Source organism: Siphateles boraxobius, unplaced genomic scaffold, assembly GCF_051911475.1.
Source record: "Siphateles boraxobius isolate OS27281-9 unplaced genomic scaffold, OSU_SipBor_1 19, whole genome shotgun sequence".
NCBI classification, from domain to species: Eukaryota; Metazoa; Chordata; class Actinopteri; order Cypriniformes; family Leuciscidae; genus Siphateles; species Siphateles boraxobius.
In genome coordinates, this window is record NW_027508799.1 from 31,457,678 (window position 1) to 31,476,817 (window position 19,140).

Genomic DNA, 19,140 nt, shown 5'->3' on the forward strand with positions numbered 1-19,140 from the left:
ATGAATCTGTTATTGAGCTTTTATAGTCTATGCAATAAAATGTGGGACTCGATCAGTCGTCACACTATCTTATCTATGCTCTTTTCTGTCTCAGTATCTTATTTATTTCACCCTATTCTCAACATTGAAGTCATATTTCACTGGAACAGAAGCTCCGGTATATGCGGCCACCCTCTCCTGGAGCCTGGCCTCATGATCGTCTGAGACGGGAGAGGTTAACTTCTACACTTCAGAACTCACAACAACTCAGAACAAACAGGGGAGACAAAAGAACTCCTCAGAGAGGCCCTTGAACATCTTGCGGCTAAAACTGCAGTCTAACTCCGCTTTTCTGTACAACAAAAAAGAAATCTATCCTTTTATCCAGTCAACTTTTGTAGCATTCAGAGCAAAACTTGAAAAGATGGTGTTACACAGGTGCTGGAAAGAATACTAACAATATTGACTTTAAACTGAGGAAAACTGGATGTGTATAATGGTTGCCTCTCAGGACGTTTGTGCTTTTAACAAGGACTTTTAAAGAGCATTGAACATGCGTTCGGAGATACATAAACTAAACAGCTAGTGTGCTGACACAAGCTTCTAATCACCGGCTAATAAATCTCCCCTTTCTCACTCTTTTACTTACAAATTATGCAGCCTTTAATAGCTGAAATAAATTTTGCAGGCCACCTGGCTAGTAAAAAAGAAAGAAAGAAAGAAAGAAAGAAAGAAAGAAAGAAAGAAAGAAAGAAAGAAAGAAAGAAAGAAAGAAAGAAAGAAAGAAAGAAAGAAAGAAAGAAAGAAAGAAAGAAAGAAAAGACCACTCAAACAAATGAAAGAAAGTATGAAAATACAAATGAAAAAACAACTACAAATAAACAAACAAACAAAAAAATTAAAGAAAGAAAGAACAATAAAACAAACAAACGAAAGGAAAGAAACAAATAAACAAACGAACAATGGATAAACTAATGAACAAATGAAAGAAAGATCAAGTTTGCGAATGAATTAAAGGAAGAACAAAATAAATGTGAAAGTAACAGAAAGAAAGAACAATCAAAAAAATACCTGAAAGAGCTAAGAAATGAAAGAAAGAAAAATCAAAATAACAAACGAAAGAAAGAAAAGAAAGAAAGAAAAAAGAAAAAGAACAAACAAACAAAAAAAGAAAGGAAAGAACAAAAACCAACAATGAATAAAAGAACAAACGAACAAAATAATCAAAAGAAAGAACAAAAGAAAACAAACAAAAATGAATAAACAAATGAACAAACGAAAGAAGGAACAAAAAAGAAAGAACAAGCGAGCAAATGAACGAAATAAATAAATATGAAAGTAAGAAAGAAAGAACAAATAAACAAACAAAAAAGACTGAGCGAACAAACAAAAGAAAGAACAACCGAACAAACAAATGAAGGAAAAGAGAAAGAAAGAAAAATGAATAAATAAAAAATAAATAAACAAAAGAAAGAAAGAAAGAAAGAAAGAAAGAAAGAAAGAAAGAAAGAAAGAAAGAAAGAATTTATGACATGACATATTGAGATCATGAAGTTGTGGCAAAGTAAAAAACATAAAAAAAGCATGTTTTGATTTCCATAGATTATTTCCTGGTGGCAGGCAATTTATTGATAAAAAGCACTGAATATATAACATTAATATATTAATCAGAAATGAAAATCTGAACCATTCAATAATACTTACAACTGTGCAAACACATCTATGGTGTTTTCAGATTCAATATGCGTGTAGCTTTAAAATGACTTTTGATCAAAGTAAAAATGTATTTGCTCATCCGTGATGCAGGACTAGATATAAGCAGTTTATTGCTGACAAGCATTGAATAAATTTGACATTAATATATTAATCAGAAATTAAAATCAGAACCATTTAATAATACTTACAACTGTGCAAGCACACCTATTGGCCATAATAGAATACTATGGTTTCAGAATGTAGCTTTAAAATTACTTTTGTTAAAGACTCTTCAGAAAACTTTACAGATTCTAAGTCTTTGAAAGAGGCTGCAAGAGCATGTTCTCTCAGTTTCTTGTAAAAAATATTTATAACTGTGGAACTCCAGTCAATAAACTGCACTGCCTCCAAGTCCTTGTCAGAAAACAGATGCTGTGAAATGCCACGAAGAAACCACCTCACAACTTCCGAATATTCCTCTGAATTTTTCATAAACAGGGGCATGGACTGATGAAAAACATGGTACTTGCTGACATCAACCAAAACCCAGATTTATGCTTTCGTAGTACATGCACATTTTTCTTGGCAGAGCAGTCTCTTGATGCCAGATGTGGAAAAATGGACCAGTGTCCGACCCTATCGGGAGTGTGTTATGAGTTATATCCCTGTTTTCTCAAGGTGTGTGCAGTCCGGTGGGTAAGCTGTGGACGACCTGGGCAGAGGCGTCAGGAAAGCACCTTCACAGTGAATTCATCCCTGAAAACAGGGTCAGCTCACAGCAAAGAGGACGTACTTCTGTCAAAGTCCCTGGAACAATGAAAGGATTGGATGCATGGAAAGTGTACCTTCTGCTTCTTGATTATTTTCTTCCCAAAAACACTGGTTGTTGGGCAGTTCTGGTCCTAAGATCAAGCCACAACACCACATCTGCAATGATATAAAATATATATTTAAAAAAACACAGACATTATTTAACATACAAGTAAAGAGTGATGCTGCACTGTATATCAGCAACATTGTGATTTGGAGAGTTGACACATCTTTTAAATGTTTTAAATTTATACCATTATAAAAATCAATGGTCTGGTATTTTTGAATGTTTTTCATTTTATGAATGATTTCAATTATATAAAAAAAGCTTGTTCTAGGCAGTTTAAATGTTTTGATTGTGACAACATACCCTAGAATGACACTTGCATGTTCTGAATCTGTGTGCCAATACAGAAATTAACTTATTAAAAGTAGCCAACACCAACACACTTTTACACATTTCCGGGTTTCTCAGAAGCAGAAGTCATACTTGGGTAAAAACTTCTGTCCACCTTATTTTTCAACGAGGAAGTAAGGTGTTATCTGTGAATGTGTGAGGCTTCCGATTTATTAGCCTTTATGAAAATAACAAGAAGAATATATCCTGTTTGCACTACAAACCAGTGCGTTCGTGTTTATAATTAAGACAATACATTAAACTAATATGGTAAGAAATACCAGTTTGCTATAGAAATCAGCATAACTAAAAATAATTGGAAGCAAATGACACTGGAAGCCAGACATTAAAATTACAAATGGCCACGGGCGTCAGTTTGGTTTGAAATGTGCTGGGGACAGAGATGCATTCGGAGGTGCATTTTCAGAAGTGATGGGTACAAACTTGTCAAACTGTGCAGCCTCTCTGTTCAAGCCCTAAATAAATCCATCGATCCACAAATTTGAGTTCTTAAATGGTCACGTGGCAGATCTTTTGCCAAGCGTGTCAGAGGTGACGGGTTCTAATCCGCACTCGTATAGTTTTTTTTCTCTCATCAAAACTGAATATGTTCATCAGTGTTTACAGTCTGTATCAAGCAGGGACACGTTTGTGTGCATTTTATTTTGTGAATAGAGAGTCTCCACTACGCCGACGCGTCCGAGTGAAGACTGCGCGAGCCGCAAGAGAACACTGTATCCATGTAACTGATCGCAGCGGCAACGAGAGTTCAAAAACAACACATTTTTAGCTTGATCTCTTATTTAATAGCGAACTAAATGAATCCTCTGCTAATTAACTGGAGATGTTTTATTTATTTGTATTAGATACATCCGTGCCTCAATGTTTCAAAAAGTGGTGGGTACAAAATGACTCATGCCGAAATCAAATGGCCACACCCGCTCTTACCTGAAAAATAAGGATAGAGGTGAATGAGAGACTAGCCTACATTAAATCTTTTTTGGGGGGTTTCCATTTGCTCAAATAGCAAAAGAAAAACTCCACAATAGTTATTTCACAACTTTCGAAAGAGGAAAAAAAATTGAGAGCGATTGATAACGGCAGTCGGAAGAGAGAAAGATATAAATTTTACAGACACCACAGTCGCTGTTTTAGAAACACTCACACAGCAGGTTAACTAGTTTTTTTAAAAATTGGTTGTAAAGGTAATATATGGTGGTTTTCCACTGCATGCATGGTACCGCTCGGTACGGCTCAGTACGGTTCGGCTTGGCGCGGCACGGTTCGCTTTGCTTTTCCACTGGTACGACTTGGAGCGGAGCGGCACGGCTCGGTTCGCTTTAGCTCGGTTGCTTTTCCACTTCAGTTAGTACTGCTTCAAAGTGGGTAGGATTATGACTAATCGTTATAGTTTATCCGCTCCTCTGCAACTAACAAGAGGAACATCTGCGCTTCTCGTCCACTGACCACGATTCAGCCATTTCTTTTTTGGAAGTTTTTTTTTCTTCAAGCAAGTCAAGCAAGTAGTTTTAAAACAGGTGCTACAGCGGTGGCTGTTACTGGCTATTTAAATCTAGCAGGTTTGATGTCTCGCAAATACAATGACGCTGGTAGTGACGATTCTGTCTGTCTGACCAATCAGTGATCTGCAGTGTTTTCACGTCACATTTTAGTATCGGCACGGTACGCTTCGAACCTCAACAAAGGTGGTACCATTTAAAGCGAGCCCAAGCGAGCCGTACCGTACCATGCAGTGGAAAAGCGCCACAAGTGAGCCGTATCGAGCCGAGCCGTACCGTACCGTACAATGCAGTGGAAAAGCACCAAAGCGTGCCGTACCGAACCGTGCCGTGCCATGCAGTGGAAAAGCACCAAAGTGTGCCGTACTGAACCGTGCCGTACCATGCAGTGGAAAAGCGTCAATAATACAATGTAGGCCTATGGTGTTATAAATGTAGGCTACATAGCCTACTTAAAAATATGAAAAACTTGATTTACCATTAAAGGTGCTCTAAGCGATGTTGGGTGACATCACTTCTTGTTGACATTCGAAGTATTGTCAAACAAAACGGAGGCTAGACCCTCCCTCCTCCTCATCCGCGGACTAACCCCCCAAAACCCACCCCCAAATCCTTCTTGTCGGTTATTGGCTGGAACAGTTTGTTATGTTTCGTGGTGCAGTTAGCAGTTAGTTTGTTTTTGTTGCCGTTTGTGGAGCCTGGGGTGTCTGCAGAGACGCGCTTTTTACCGTGTTCAGGGGACAGGCAGCTAGCGGATAGTGAGGAGATAGTGAGGAGATGTTTGCTGTATGTGACAAAAAATGTTTTGGCCTAAAAAACACGTGACATCGCTTGGAGCACCTTTAAAACGTATCATCAGAGTCTGTGAAACAATTCAGTTGTACGTTATTGTAATTGTGTGTCTAACTAAAAACTAACCTTATTTTGTTGTAGCCTAACAAAACTTGAGTTAATTACTGTAGAAACTTTCTCATAGCCTAATCCCTGTTACTTTTATACACAATGTCCCCAAAAGACAACCCAACACACTATACGCAATCAGAAATTAAAAGCAGCATATCCTTTTTCTTCTGTCTCTCTTTATTTCTCCAACGGTTCCTGTCTGACAGACGTTGCTGTTTAGCCAATCAGGTGCGAGAGTTTCTCTCCGCCCCGCCGCTATTGGTTGTTCTCTGGAGACTCGGGGGCTGTTCCGATATTAATGACCGCTGGGCAGAGAGACAGCGGCATGTCAATGTGACAAGCGAACGAGCGGCTGCAGATGCGCCTCTGAACGCGGAGGAAGGAGGAAGTTGTCAGCGCGAGGGACTCTAAAAAGCTTCCAGACTGCTCTCACCTGCTGGATTTTGCCTCATTTACACGGCAAAATCTCAACGTTAGGACCGCTGTTATTTCTCCATCTGCGTTAAAAGAAGAACACGCGCGCGTATTTTCATTTGCGTCGCGCGCGCTTCCCGCTCTCAGGAGCACTGCGCTATAGATGAACGGAATACATGTCGCTTTATCAACCGGAATGACTTACGTTGAAACGGTAAGTTGTAATATTTCTTAAATCAGCCTCATCTATTTTGTTAATAAATATACATTTTAGTCGTTTTACTGGATGCCTATCCACATTCAAGTTGAGAGAATATGCGCCAGAGTAAGAGAATATGCGTCAGAAGGAGCAGAAATGGAGGGGACATGGATAACAAGCACGGAGGTAGTTGAATAAATAGTCATGTAAACCTGGAGCACTGCACAGAATTCCTGTTGCTGATGCCGCGGCTGGAGAACCAACGCATGTGTGCATCAGCAACAGGAAATCTGTGCTCCAGCTTGGCATGCGTATTTTTTGGACACACGGCACGTCCTGGACGGATAGCCACAGGCAGTCTTGCATCTGGCTGTTCTCAATCTCCTTTAAATCACCCTGTTGCCATCCAAGATGTTCTACAGCACCCCTTATAGCACATGCATTTCAAATGCAGTCGCCTTGAGCATCCACTTTACAGTAAGGATCGTTAAATGAATGTATATCGCCTTGAATGGAGGCATTGTGACTCGGATCCATTCGTCTGATCTGCATTCATTGCTTCAGTCTACTTTATACCATGCACAGCACAACATCTCCAATGCAGATGATGACATTTTTTTTAACCCAGCTGTTAATCACACAACCAGGGAGTTTGTCCTCCCACATCTTTTTGTAGACTGAGGCGGTGAGGAATCGTTGCACACGGGCATCGTACTTGATACACAAGTCAGAGATTGCAAATAGCATTTTATGTGCTTGCATCATTGTACCAAATGTTTAGGATAATGCATCAAATTCATAATAAAATTCAAAGGAGATTAATGTAAATTGCATGCATCCATATGTAAATATCCATATGTGACCCTTAGCTACTAGTAAATAGATACCAATTAGATCAACTTGTTTCAGGGGCAAAAGTAATGTGGCCTGGAATAAAAATATGGAAGGTTTTGGCTAATGAGTAGGTTTATGCCATAGAGGACCTTGTCCTACGGGACAACCATTACCGGGCCTGGGGGTTCACTGACGCTTTACAAAGCAAAAATATTGTGTATAGTATATATAGTATACTATATAGTATATATTATTGTGTATATTTGTGTCCTTGGAGTCTCTTTCATGACAAACTCTCCAAACTTAGGCCTGAGAGGGCAATTTTTAATCAAAGATGTAATCACCATTTGATGGCTGCTCTAATTAACAGACGATAAGTAAAACCCTTGATATTAAGGATCTATTAGACATGGCTTTTGTGAGCACACTTAAGTCTAACTGATTTTAGTCCCTCTTTATATGACGAGGTGCTGGAAAATTGCTTTCTCTGATCGTTACATCATACCAAGCAGTTTGAAAAACAAAGCAATGGTCGATGTGCGGTTTGAAATGTAATTTATACAGAAAATATGCTTCCATGTTCTGGCAGATCATAGTGCTCACACACTTATCATAAAATTGAGCATACACCATTTATCATGTTTAGCACATTTATTTTGTCATTATATGCTAAATCCAGCAATATAAACCATCAGATTCAACACTTCCTTCGATTACCAAAACTAACTTATTCTACAAGCACAACTTATTCTGACATTTCAGGTCAGCTTATTTTTCTAGTCAACGTTTAACCAGCTGTTAAGACATACAAGTTTGCTAAGATAACAGGTGCCAGAGAAGCCCTCTTCTTGTGCACTATGTGCGAGTGAAAATAGTCTCTCACATGGCTCAGTTGAAGCAGGAGTTGCTAGATATTTCTGTGCTAGAGATGAAACGGTATGACAAGTTCATATCACTATTATAGTGAACAAAAAGTTCACAGTTATCAATATTATCACGGTGTTGTTAATGTGCTGGAAATGTTCAAAAAGTACTGATATACATTCACAAACTGAAATTATTTCACTAACTTTTAAATCGAAAACCAACAAACCGCAAATACAGCTTTATGCACTTTTTGTTTGCATAAACATTAAAATTCTAACATTAAAATCAACGGCCTGATTTTAAATGAACAGTTAATTTTGCTTGGGTGCCTGTGTGATATTTTTTGCTGACTTTGCTTAATGGTTGACAGTATTTACCAGTTTTTCAAATTGCAGTAATCAAATCATTTTGGCCTACCAGGGTAGTCAATGTGATAAATTCCCAACTCCCAAGGTCATCTAACTGTGTTCAGTACTATATTTGCATTATTTTTATAAAATTGTATTAACGCATTAAAAATGTAGAATTAACTACGTGTTAATGCAATAATGTTAACACACACACACACACACTGTATATATATATATATATATATATATATATACATACACACATATACATATACATATACACACACATACATATAGGCAAAAAAGATAACTACCTATAATGACTTCTCCTAAATCTCTGTCTATTGAAAAGGTCACCACACTCCACATTCTTTCATTGTTTCAAAAGCCTTGACTAGTTTTTTTTTCTTCAAAATATAGATTTTGATAAGAGAATATGAGAGCAGCATATGCTATCTGTGCTTTCAGGAGTAAACAGAGCAGAACCATCCGAAGAGCACTGCTGTGCTCTCCATCTGCTCTTAGATAAGAATGATACCTGTAGTAGAGGTATCCGGTGCGGTATAAAGCACATACTGGGAGAACTGGGATCTCATTATGCAAAAACAGTCAAGCTAGAGATGTTAAAAAAACACTTAACCATGCACAGCTACACCAATAGATCGACTGACACTTGCTATTACAAGCTTTCAATCAATCAGGCCCAATTAGAGTGAAATGCTGTATTTGTACCCTGGGGAATTTTATTGGTTTTCATAATTAGGTTCTTCATATAGCCTGTAGCTTAGTGATGCAGTTATACTGTGCGTTGTGCACGGTATCCTTTCATTAGGCTAGGTCATGTACTGTATGTTAGAGCAAACAGTAACGTTACATGCCTCTGTTTGACCAATATGCAATAACACTGCAATCAACTGTTAGGGACAGATGAGTCCGAATGTTCTTACAGCACATTTAGAACTCAGTGGAAAATGCTGGAAAACTACTGAAAACTAAAAGGGAATGCACAATTAGAGATGTAAAATTATGATAAAAATGTCTATCTGTTTAAAAATTATTAAAGCGGCATATAAACATTCTGCATTCTAATTCATGTCAATGTGTTATGTGTTTAATTACAAATTACATTTGCACCCAGGGAATCAGTTGAACCCGATTCAATTCAAGCAGTAATGCCTTCCATTGAAGACTAGCTTGGAAATGGGTCAATAATAGGAATGAGAGATACAGAGATACTGTTGGTCCTTGATAGGTAATGTAGTAACTAAATAGTAGGCAAACTGGTTTAAAAGTTTTGCACGGATCTAATATAGGCCTACCATAGACTATAATATACAGACACTCGTCCGGTTTTATTCCAACTGTTTATGTTCACTTAAGACATAACTGGCTGTGTTTATGTAAACTAGGGATGTCCCGATCCGATCCACAGCATCGGTATCGTGCCGATACTGGCCCAGAACGCTAGATTGGAGATCGGAGGGGAGAAAAAAATATGATCCGATACTTATCCAACAATGCTTGAATAGCATTTCCCTTGCTGCGACATCCAGTTAAGCGGCGCAGCCTGCATATTGGGCTGTTTTGCAATCTATTTTGTGGGCAAAAAATGGGTTTGGGCGGGTGGATAAAATTGGGCTGGTTTCGGATCAGTTCGGCGGGTATTTGTAGCCGAAACACCGGCACTCCAGACCCTTCTTTCGGCGACCCTCTATTCAGCAGACAGTAGGTCTGTCTCACTCACTCTCTCTCACACACACACACACACACACACACACACACACACACACACACACACACACACACACACACACACACACACACACACACACACACACACACACACACACACACTCACACTCTGGCTGACGTGCCCCCTAAACTCACAACAGACGCTCCATCCTACTACCTTCGGTGTACTATAAACAATGTTTTGCAATCCGTCTCCTCAGTTTATAAACCGTAGGCTGTAAACTGTATGCTACACAGGATTTTGACGCATCCAAGCAAGGGTTTGTGCAGAGTGTGGAGCGTGCACTGCATGGCACGGAGCGCGGGCTCGAACACTTCCGGTTTCCTTTCAACAGTGTAAACAACTTAAAATACTATCATTTCTGGTCATACAGAAAATAACTTATTTATATACTATAACTGACGTCAATATTTATTTTTTTGCGCAGCTTTTGGTGTGCATACAGTTCAAATTAAAATGTTGGTGTTCAACTTTGGGTTTTAAAAATACAACAACCGTTAATTTTTCGTTTTACGGGTTAAAAAGGAAATACGAATGGACGCAAAAGTACACGGATCAATGGGTAATTTTAAAGCTTGTTAATGATTAACTTTAAACCTGTTGGCAGCTTTAAGTAGCCTACTGAAGTGTTGCCTAGCCTGCCTGCCTGTATTTTTTATTTTTTATGTAGTGTTTGAATAAAGGGTTGCTGTCTTTCATAATCAACTGTTGTTGTGGACTATATACTGGAGAAGTATTTATTCTCCATTTGAGATAGATGTTTCTAGGTTGCTAATTGAGCAAAGTGCTTCCATATATTTTATTAGGCCTAGTATTAGTTCCAGAATAAAATAGAATAAAATAAAAATATCGGATTAATATCGGTATCGCAAATAGCCAAAGCTGCGGCATCGGTATCGGTATCGGAAGTGAAAAAGTGGTATCGGGACATCCCTAATGTAAACCTTGTGTGTATTTTAGATGCGAAATGTAAATTAGTTTAGTACTCAAGGGCTGTATGATACTTTTAGTGTGTGCACGGTGGGGGTGTCACACTCAGAAAAGCATGTGAATAAAATGTTTAAACGACAACGCTTTAAAACGCATGTAAATAACACACTTTCATGATTGTGAATAACTGCAATGTCACGTGAGCGTAACTCTAACTCTAAATTAACATGTGATGGGAATGTACGTCGTGATGTACAGTATGTGGGACAAAGGCGCCAACTGGTAGAATGCATTGTTAGCTTGATACTAGCATATTTCTTCAAAAGCAGATTGTGGAGACATTTCTCGATCAAAAGTCATGATATCGCACACCCCTGTATGTAAGCATGAATTAGATTTTCTTTGAGAAAATCTGAACCAAACAGTCAGTTTCAAATTTTAGAAATTGTCTATGTACACTTGTATTCTCTGAAGGACAGAAAAGATTGCGGTGGAAAAGCTGAAACCTGTGGGGTCCATTGGTTAATTTGGAACATTGATTCTGCATTAACCGTAGACGCGCTGCTGATTTTGTGAGCACATAGGAGCAGGTGCAAAGGGAAATGTTCCTTGTGCATTGCACTGGAAACATTATGCACACACATTGCATAGCAAAGCCTGTTTAATGGACTCGTCCCTTACCTTATAATCGCAAATCAATGAAGTAAAGGGCAGGGGGAGGAACGGCGAAACAGACTATGCCACCCACTGAGAAGTCTATGCAAACTGGCTGGCAGCTATAGACCCTTTGCGTCTTCTCCAGGCCTGACTGAACAACTTACACTAAATATACGAACAACTAAATATACTGAACAACTTACACTAAATATACGAAGAGAGGTGGAAACAAAATGAAAGCTGCAGTGAAATACAATGAGGAGAGAGAGCATGAGTGTAAGAGTAAGAGGAGAGGTGTCTTTCTGTAGACATTTATGTGAACCTCTGCCCTACTTTCTGTACATGTGATCTGTATGACACAAGTTTAACTAGAAATGAAATTCTACAGCTACTGTACAACATTGTATATATTAAAATAACCCATGTAAGTTTTCTGGTCATTTATAAGTTACTTTTATGTTCTTGGCAGAAAAAATAAAACATCATAAAATCAAAATACATAAATACACTTTCTAGAAAAGTGTGCTTAATGTGTGTAAAACTCCAATTTAATGCCAATATAACTTCTTTACAGTGAAAAATAGGTTTTGGGGTAGATATCAGTTAGGTACAAGGACGGATCAATACTGCTTGTTTCAACACATCTAACAGGATTACCACAAATGAAAGTTAAAAAAACAAAACAAAAAACCCACACACACAATGAAGAAACAGATGCAAAAAAATAAAATAAACAAAAAACAACAACATTATAATCCCAAGAGCAGTTTGCACTGAGTTGCTACAGCTATTTTCCAATACCCAGAGGGGCTAGCTTGAGCCTTAAGAGGACCTCGAGCTTAGTAATCAGTCCCCAGCCCAAGATTTACAGCCCATCTCAAATCGCACAGCCCAAACCAAACATTGGAGCCGGGCTGCTACCGTTCAGCCTGAGTTACTTCCCAGGGTCAGCAGGCCTTCTGCCCACCGGACACATTTATTCAAACATGCCCCTATATTTCACAGGCCTCATTCAAGATGATGCTAGCTCTGTGATATCAGGTCTGGCAAATAACGACGGGCAACGATTCTCCGGCTCCTCTCCCTCCAATTTCGTTGACTTACTCTGCAGTACATCAGGACGGTGATTAGAGGCATCCATCTTGAAATTCCATTTTCTCTAGTATTAGTTGCATTTCTCTCTGTCTCTGAAAGTGTGCCGCACTATGCAAGGTATTGCCACTTACGCTCTGTGAGCCATGGTGTTGTTCCAAGTCCTTAAGTGTGTACGTTCTTACCTACACTTAACTGGGTTAGGCCTAATTTCCTTCATTTGTCTTTGGCTGGAGTTGTGTGTGCAATACCTTTATTGCTGTTACACAGTCATTGGAGGTTAATACAGGTTTAGTTGTATTAGTTTGTCTCCTTTCCTGGCAGTGTTTTTTTGTTGATACTTTAACAGAAACAGCCTCCACAACACAATCATGAGCCAACCATTACATGCAAAACATTATTTACCATTGCAGAATCTAGAGCTTTAACATGGTTATTTTTGGAGGATAGTGTAACGATTTTGTAGTCTTATAATTACTATGAAAAATTATTTCTTTCTCACTTCACATCATACAGTACATGCAATATGCCAAATAGTTTTAGCTACCTTTTTAGCTGTAGTTGAATAATCTAAATAATTGTGTTCTGAAATTATTGTGGACATACCAAACAGTTGCAGATAATTCTGTGGAACTATGGAAACCTTGATGTAACACACTCAAAACAGTGGCAAATTATTCAAGCCCCATTGAACTACGCCTTTATTGTGCATTGGTAAATGGTCCTATTCACTATGTGAAATCACTGAACACTGAAACTCTGGCCCTGCATCAAAAACATAACCTTGTCTAAAAGGGCAAGATAATAAAAACAATCATGCATAACAGAAAATACAAAGTAGTACAAAAACATATTGAATGTGAACCGTCTCTAATAAGAGAAACACTTCATTTATTAGGCACCCTTACATTTTTCTACACTTAAAGCAGCACTATGCATTTTTTTTAGCTTAACTGAACAGCTTTGGAGTTATTGGAATGGTTATATGACTCTCTTCGGGTTGAATGGTGGTCTTCTTGCCCCTCCCTGGTGCCTGTGAGTGGAAAAAGCACACTTGCAACTTTGGACCGACGGCCTCAGCGTCAGGAAGTATCACGTGATTTAACGAGTAACGAGAATCTGACAGCGTGAGGAACCGTACAAGAGTGCCACTCAGTCAGGCTTTCACTGTTAAAGTTGATTCCTGCGATTATCATGAGAACAGTTGTCAATATCTCACATAATTATCAGGACATAAATAAGCCTACACGTTGTTAGTATAATTGAGCGCAATTTGCAAACTATTATCATAAATTGCAATAATCATGTCTAACAACATCATAACGGACATTGTTACGAAATAATGCAACGTACATGATGTAACTTTATTGATGTCATCTGGCATTTAGGCTCAGGTAAGCCTAATGCGGTAGGCTACTTGATTATTATAAAGTGCAGAGGCCGTGAGTGCAGAGACGCTATGCGTGAGTTGTGTTTACGACAGTAACGTTAAATACAAGTACTCTACAGCGGCTCTAGGGGTCGCTGTTTGACAAAAACGGAAATCCTGCATAGTGCCGCTTTAAAGTATATTAATTACTAAGGACTAATTTAAATTACCATTAATATAACGTAAAATATCTGGAAAAATCACAGGCCCAGAACTATCACAATTTAGAAAAAGAGACTAGAAAGATAAAAAAAAATACTAACTGCATTTTCGCTCTTTGCACATTTGCTCTTTGCACTAGCATGCTTACACACTGCACTAGTAGTGAACCCGCACTACCAGAGAGAACATGCAGGTACTGCAGGAGCAGTGCTCCATTTAACACCTCAGGAAAATAGGCCATTCGTGTCAGTCAGGAAAACTAGATGCATTTGGCTGACACAGGTATTGTCAAGCATCCAATTTCCAATCACTGTGAGAGCAGCCGCACACCTATGAGGTGTAATAAACACCCAAATTTAATAGCACTCATTACCCGCTAGACTTTACAATTTGCAATTAACAATTTGACTGTGTCTATGGAAAGAGAAGGTAGTTCCTAGTGTCTCTGTTTACAACACAAGTACAGTTCAGTGATGGCGAGACATTAACAGATCAGATACTCTTTTGTAATCATGATTACCAGACAAAACAACCGAAATGGAGAAGGCCCTGTATACCATGTATTTCAAACAGATTCTGTTGCCACAAACATTAGTCACCAGAAGGTCCCTTTATTGAAGCTTTTTCTGAATGTTCTTGGCTTTATGAAGAATCTTGTTGCCTTGGAAAATCACACATTTCGCCCCCTCAAATACTCCACAGAGCACTGAGGGATGAACTCCCATTTCTCCATGTCTGCGAAGCTTACTGCAGACTTTTTGTGGAATCCTTACTTCCTCACCACCTTCCTTAGCCACTGAAGTTGAAAAGAGGGATGATGATTTGATGGAAAATTCTCTCCTTTTGTCTCGCTCACTTTCTTTCTGGCTATAGCTTCCATGGTAACCCTGGTGATGCAGAGAGCTCTCACATAATTGCTGTTGGATTTTTTTAAAGGGTCTTCTGCATAGCAAAACAAAGATAGTTGCTTTTAACAGTGGAAAAATAAACAATTGGTATAATACTGTTGAGACAGACCCAACATGGCATATGCAGATAAAATATCTAATATTCAAGGCCATGGTATATGTTACTTATAGCCCAGTTGCATTATTTTCACTAAACAGGAGTGTAATGAGAATGTTTTGTGTACACAGCTATAACATGGTGTACATCATGGTGCATTGCATCTGGGGAATGTACCCTTTTGAAAAATAAGCAGCAATATTAATGCCTACAAGTCGTCAAACACACTAAGCTTTGTAATTCCCACATTTTAGGACAACTTCGGCTTTAGAATCTCAGAATAATATCTTGGGTGAAGGACACCCATATCCATATGTCAAAGGCTTAGCGTGCAAGGTACTGCTGAATAAAATGTCAGCAGACATCAGAGTGCTTTAATGTGGCTTTTGTAAATGTCAGCATGCCTCTGTCTTGCCTTAGTGATGCCCTTGCATTTTTCGATAATTATATGCTAATATTTTTCATCTCTTCTTATTTTCCTCAGGTAGAAGTGGATTAGGATGATGATGGCACCATCCATAGTATTAAATGAAATGAACAGCGTTGCGTCTGCCTAGCTGAAACCACCGCTACCTGAGGTTCAAAGGTGACCTTTTCACCTTTCCCTGCCTAGCCAATAAATTGCATACACCAACTTCAATCTGAACAACGGAAGACTTAGCAACGGGACATTGCATCTGTTGACAGCACATCGGTCAGGGCCTAGGGAAGGCCCTCTGTTGGATTCAATAGTGATCACCACAAATAGTTGATTATTTTTGAAGTGAAGTGCTTTTGCTGCAAAATCTTTAAGGACCAACTCCTTACTGGTGGGAACTGTGCCAAGATGAAGGACATATCATTTGCGGATTATTTGCTAGTGGGCCTTGCAGTGACTACTTTTGTTCTTGCTACAGAAGAGAGAGTCAGTTGTCCCAAACTTTGTGTATGTGAAATTAGACCCTGGTTTTCCCCTAGCTCCGTCTATATGGAGGCTCCTACTGTTGACTGTAATGACCTGGGACTTTTTAACCTGCCCATGAGATTGCCATCTGATACACAAGTCGTTTTACTTCAGACCAACAACATTGCTAATATTGAGCACTCTTTGGATTACCTGCCCAACATCACTGAGATTGATCTCTCACAAAACAACCTGTCATCAATAAGTGACTTCAACATTGGCCACCTCCCTCAACTCTTATCCCTACACATGGAGGAAAACTGGATATGCGCCCTACCAGACAACAGCCTCTCTCAACTGACCAACCTTCAGGAGCTCTATCTGAATCATAACCTCATCTCCTTTATTTCTCCAGAGGCTTTTCGTGGCCTTCAGAGCTTGCTGAGACTGCACCTCAACTCCAACCGGCTTCAGAGTATAAGAAGTGAATGGTTTGAGCCATTACCGAATTTGGAAATTCTAATGATTGGGGAAAATCCTATCCTTTCTATTCAGGATATGAGCTTCAAGCCTCTAAGAAACTTGCGCAGTCTGGTTCTTACTAGAATGAACCTGTCACAGATACCAGATGATTCACTTCTGGGCCTTGACAATCTGGAAAGTATCTCATTCTATGATAATACATTCCCTAAGGTACCCCATGGTGCTCTCAAGCATCTTAAGAGCCTGAAGTTTTTGGATCTCAATAAGAACCCCATTGGGAGAATTCAAAGGGGTGACTTTGTGGACATGCTCCATCTTAAGGAACTGGGTATTAACAGCATGCCTGAGTTGGTGTCCATTGATAGTTTTGCCCTCAACAACCTCCCAGAACTGACCAAAATCGAAGCCACAAACAACCCTAAACTTTCGTATATACATCCAAATGCTTTCTATAGGCTACCAAGGCTGGAAACTCTAATGCTAAACGGTAATGCTTTAAGTGCCCTGCACCGGATCACAGTAGAGTCCCTCCCAAATCTTAGGGAGGTAAGCATGCACTCTAACCCTATCCGCTGTGACTGCGTTGTACGGTGGATGAACATGAACAAGACAAACATCCGTTTCATGGAGCCTGACTCCCTGTTCTGTGTGGAACCTCCAGAGTATGAAGGTCAGCATGTGCGGCAGGTTCACTTCAGAGAGATGATGGAGATCTGTCTGCCTCTCATCTCTTCAGAGAGCCTCCCCACACAAATCAGCGTGGATAGTGGGAGATCTGTGTCCCTGCACTGCCGTGCCTTTGCTGAACCTGAGCCAGACATATACTGGGTGACTCCGTCTGGGAGAAGGATCATCCCAAATGCAGTTTTTGAGAGATTCTACATGCACCCTGAAGGAACCCTTGAAATTTATGATATCACTGAGAATGAGGCTGGATTGTACACCTGTGTGGCACACAATCTTGTTGGGGCAGACCTAAAATCTGTCTCTGTGAAAGTAAATGGATACTTCCCACAGCCGGTCAATGACTCACTGAATGTCAACATCCAATCTGTACAGACCAACTCTGTGTTGATATCTTGGAAGGCCTCTCATGGTAGCCTGGCACCAAACATTAAGTGGTATACAATGCCCAGTGCAAACCATCCAACTATGGCATTCACAGCTAGGGTACCATCTGACATGACTGTATACAATCTTACACATCTCAACCCTGCTACACACTACAAAGTGTGTGTGGACATTCACAGCATCCATCATAAACACGACACCAAGTGTGTCAATGTCCTAACTAAAGGATTAGAACAAGCCGTAAAGAACTCCGAGAGGTGGGATGTGGCACTGATTGTTGCATTTGGTCTACTTTTCATTGTGATCTTAGTGGCCTGCTTTCTGATTTATGTCTTTATGAGGAACCACTGCATTTATGGAGAACTGAAGCAATGCCCTTCCAAAATATCTCTTTTGTCTGAGACCAGCCAGCAGTCTCCTTTTACAAGGCTCTGGATTTCTGGGAAAGGGATGCCAGCTGCTATTGAGGTTAAAGCTACAGTCATAAATGTGTTGGACAATGCCTTTTAAGCTGCACATGCAGAGGACCACAAATACTACAAGCAAACTGACAAGGCAAGAGTGGAGAGCATACTGTTCAAACTTGCCATTTATCTTTTTGCCTTGACACAGACATCTAATTCAAATGGAAGGGATGTCTGAAAATCTATAACTAGCTCTATATCCCCTCATCATGAGCTGTCAGATGTGGCAAATGGCAACGGAACAGTGGTAACTAGCGACAACTAGAGGGAGAAACTTGCTGCCAAATTATGCAGTGTGATATTTGTAGGCCATTCACTAAAAACCGATGATATGAAGACCTCAAGAAGGTGTTGTTTCTCAAACCTGACTGTTACATGTGTAAAGAGTAGTGGAGCAGTCTTTGTGGTCCCAAGCAATACCGTCTGTGCTGTACGACAACCATAGGCGCGTTAGAGACCTGACTGTTTGTTGAGAAGGAAATCTAGTAGAATAGAAGATCACGGTGATTATGATGTGAACTTTTGATGAAATATGTTGTTTTTCTATTTAAAAGCAGATCTGTCTTTTCATGGCTAAAATTGTTATATATTCTATCCAGAAATGTAACAGGTATCTTCTGTGCAGTAGCCAGGCAGTAAACAAGGGTGAATTATTTGCAGTATGAAAGATACAACATAAGCAACGAGACCACACATTTGCTGAATAAAACACAAATGTAAATTTTAAGGAATCTATATACATACATATATTATATATGATTATATTACTATCAGGACTGGATGTTGTTGAATGCAGACGCTTTAAAAGCATCTCTCATATAACGTGCCGTAGGTTGATCATGACAGGGTAAGTGCCTACTCCTGAATCTTACACCAGAAAAAAAAAATCACTTTTGAATGTTACTTCTAATGGTTTCCTGAGAGATCCCTGGAGAACAGAGCCATGATTCCAGCCTCACGCAAATTTGTGCAAATACTATATCAGTATTTCTAGCATAAATATGGTTTAAAAGCATTGCGTCCTTGCTTTGAGTGTGAAAAAGCCATTTTTATATTGACTGTCTGTTCTACCTTAAGCACATTAGTCAATTAGACCAATGTGCTTAAGGTAATGTAAAAACTAAATAAATGTCAGCATTTTTTTTCTCATGTATGGAATAAGGATGTTTACTTATCTAGTTTCTGGGGAATTTAAAAAAAATAATAATTTACCATTTTGAACACGTGTCTTGAGAGAAAAGTT

The 19,140-nt window shown here is 39.2% G+C and overlaps 2 protein-coding genes across 2 annotated transcripts in view; one reads left to right on the forward strand and one right to left on the reverse strand.

Moving 5' to 3' along the window:
* Positions 1–19,140, reverse strand: part of tnni4a (troponin I4a) — a 130,494-nt gene that overhangs the window by 92,574 nt on the left and 18,780 nt on the right. The window lies entirely within an intron of this gene.
* lrrn3b (leucine rich repeat neuronal 3b) lies at positions 5,605–19,046 on the forward strand. The gene is made up of 2 exons (XM_077234965.1): positions 5,605–5,932; positions 15,481–19,046. Exon 2 carries the CDS (start codon positions 15,823–15,825, stop codon positions 17,941–17,943), a length of 2,121 nt encoding a protein of 706 aa, XP_077091080.1. The 5' UTR covers positions 5,605–5,932; positions 15,481–15,822; the 3' UTR covers positions 17,944–19,046.

Bases quoted from the DNA above. Each gene is read 5' to 3' on its own strand.
- lrrn3b (XM_077234965.1), top strand. From the start codon at position 15,823: ATGAAGGACATATCATTTGCGGATTATTTGCTAGTGGGCCTTGCAGTG.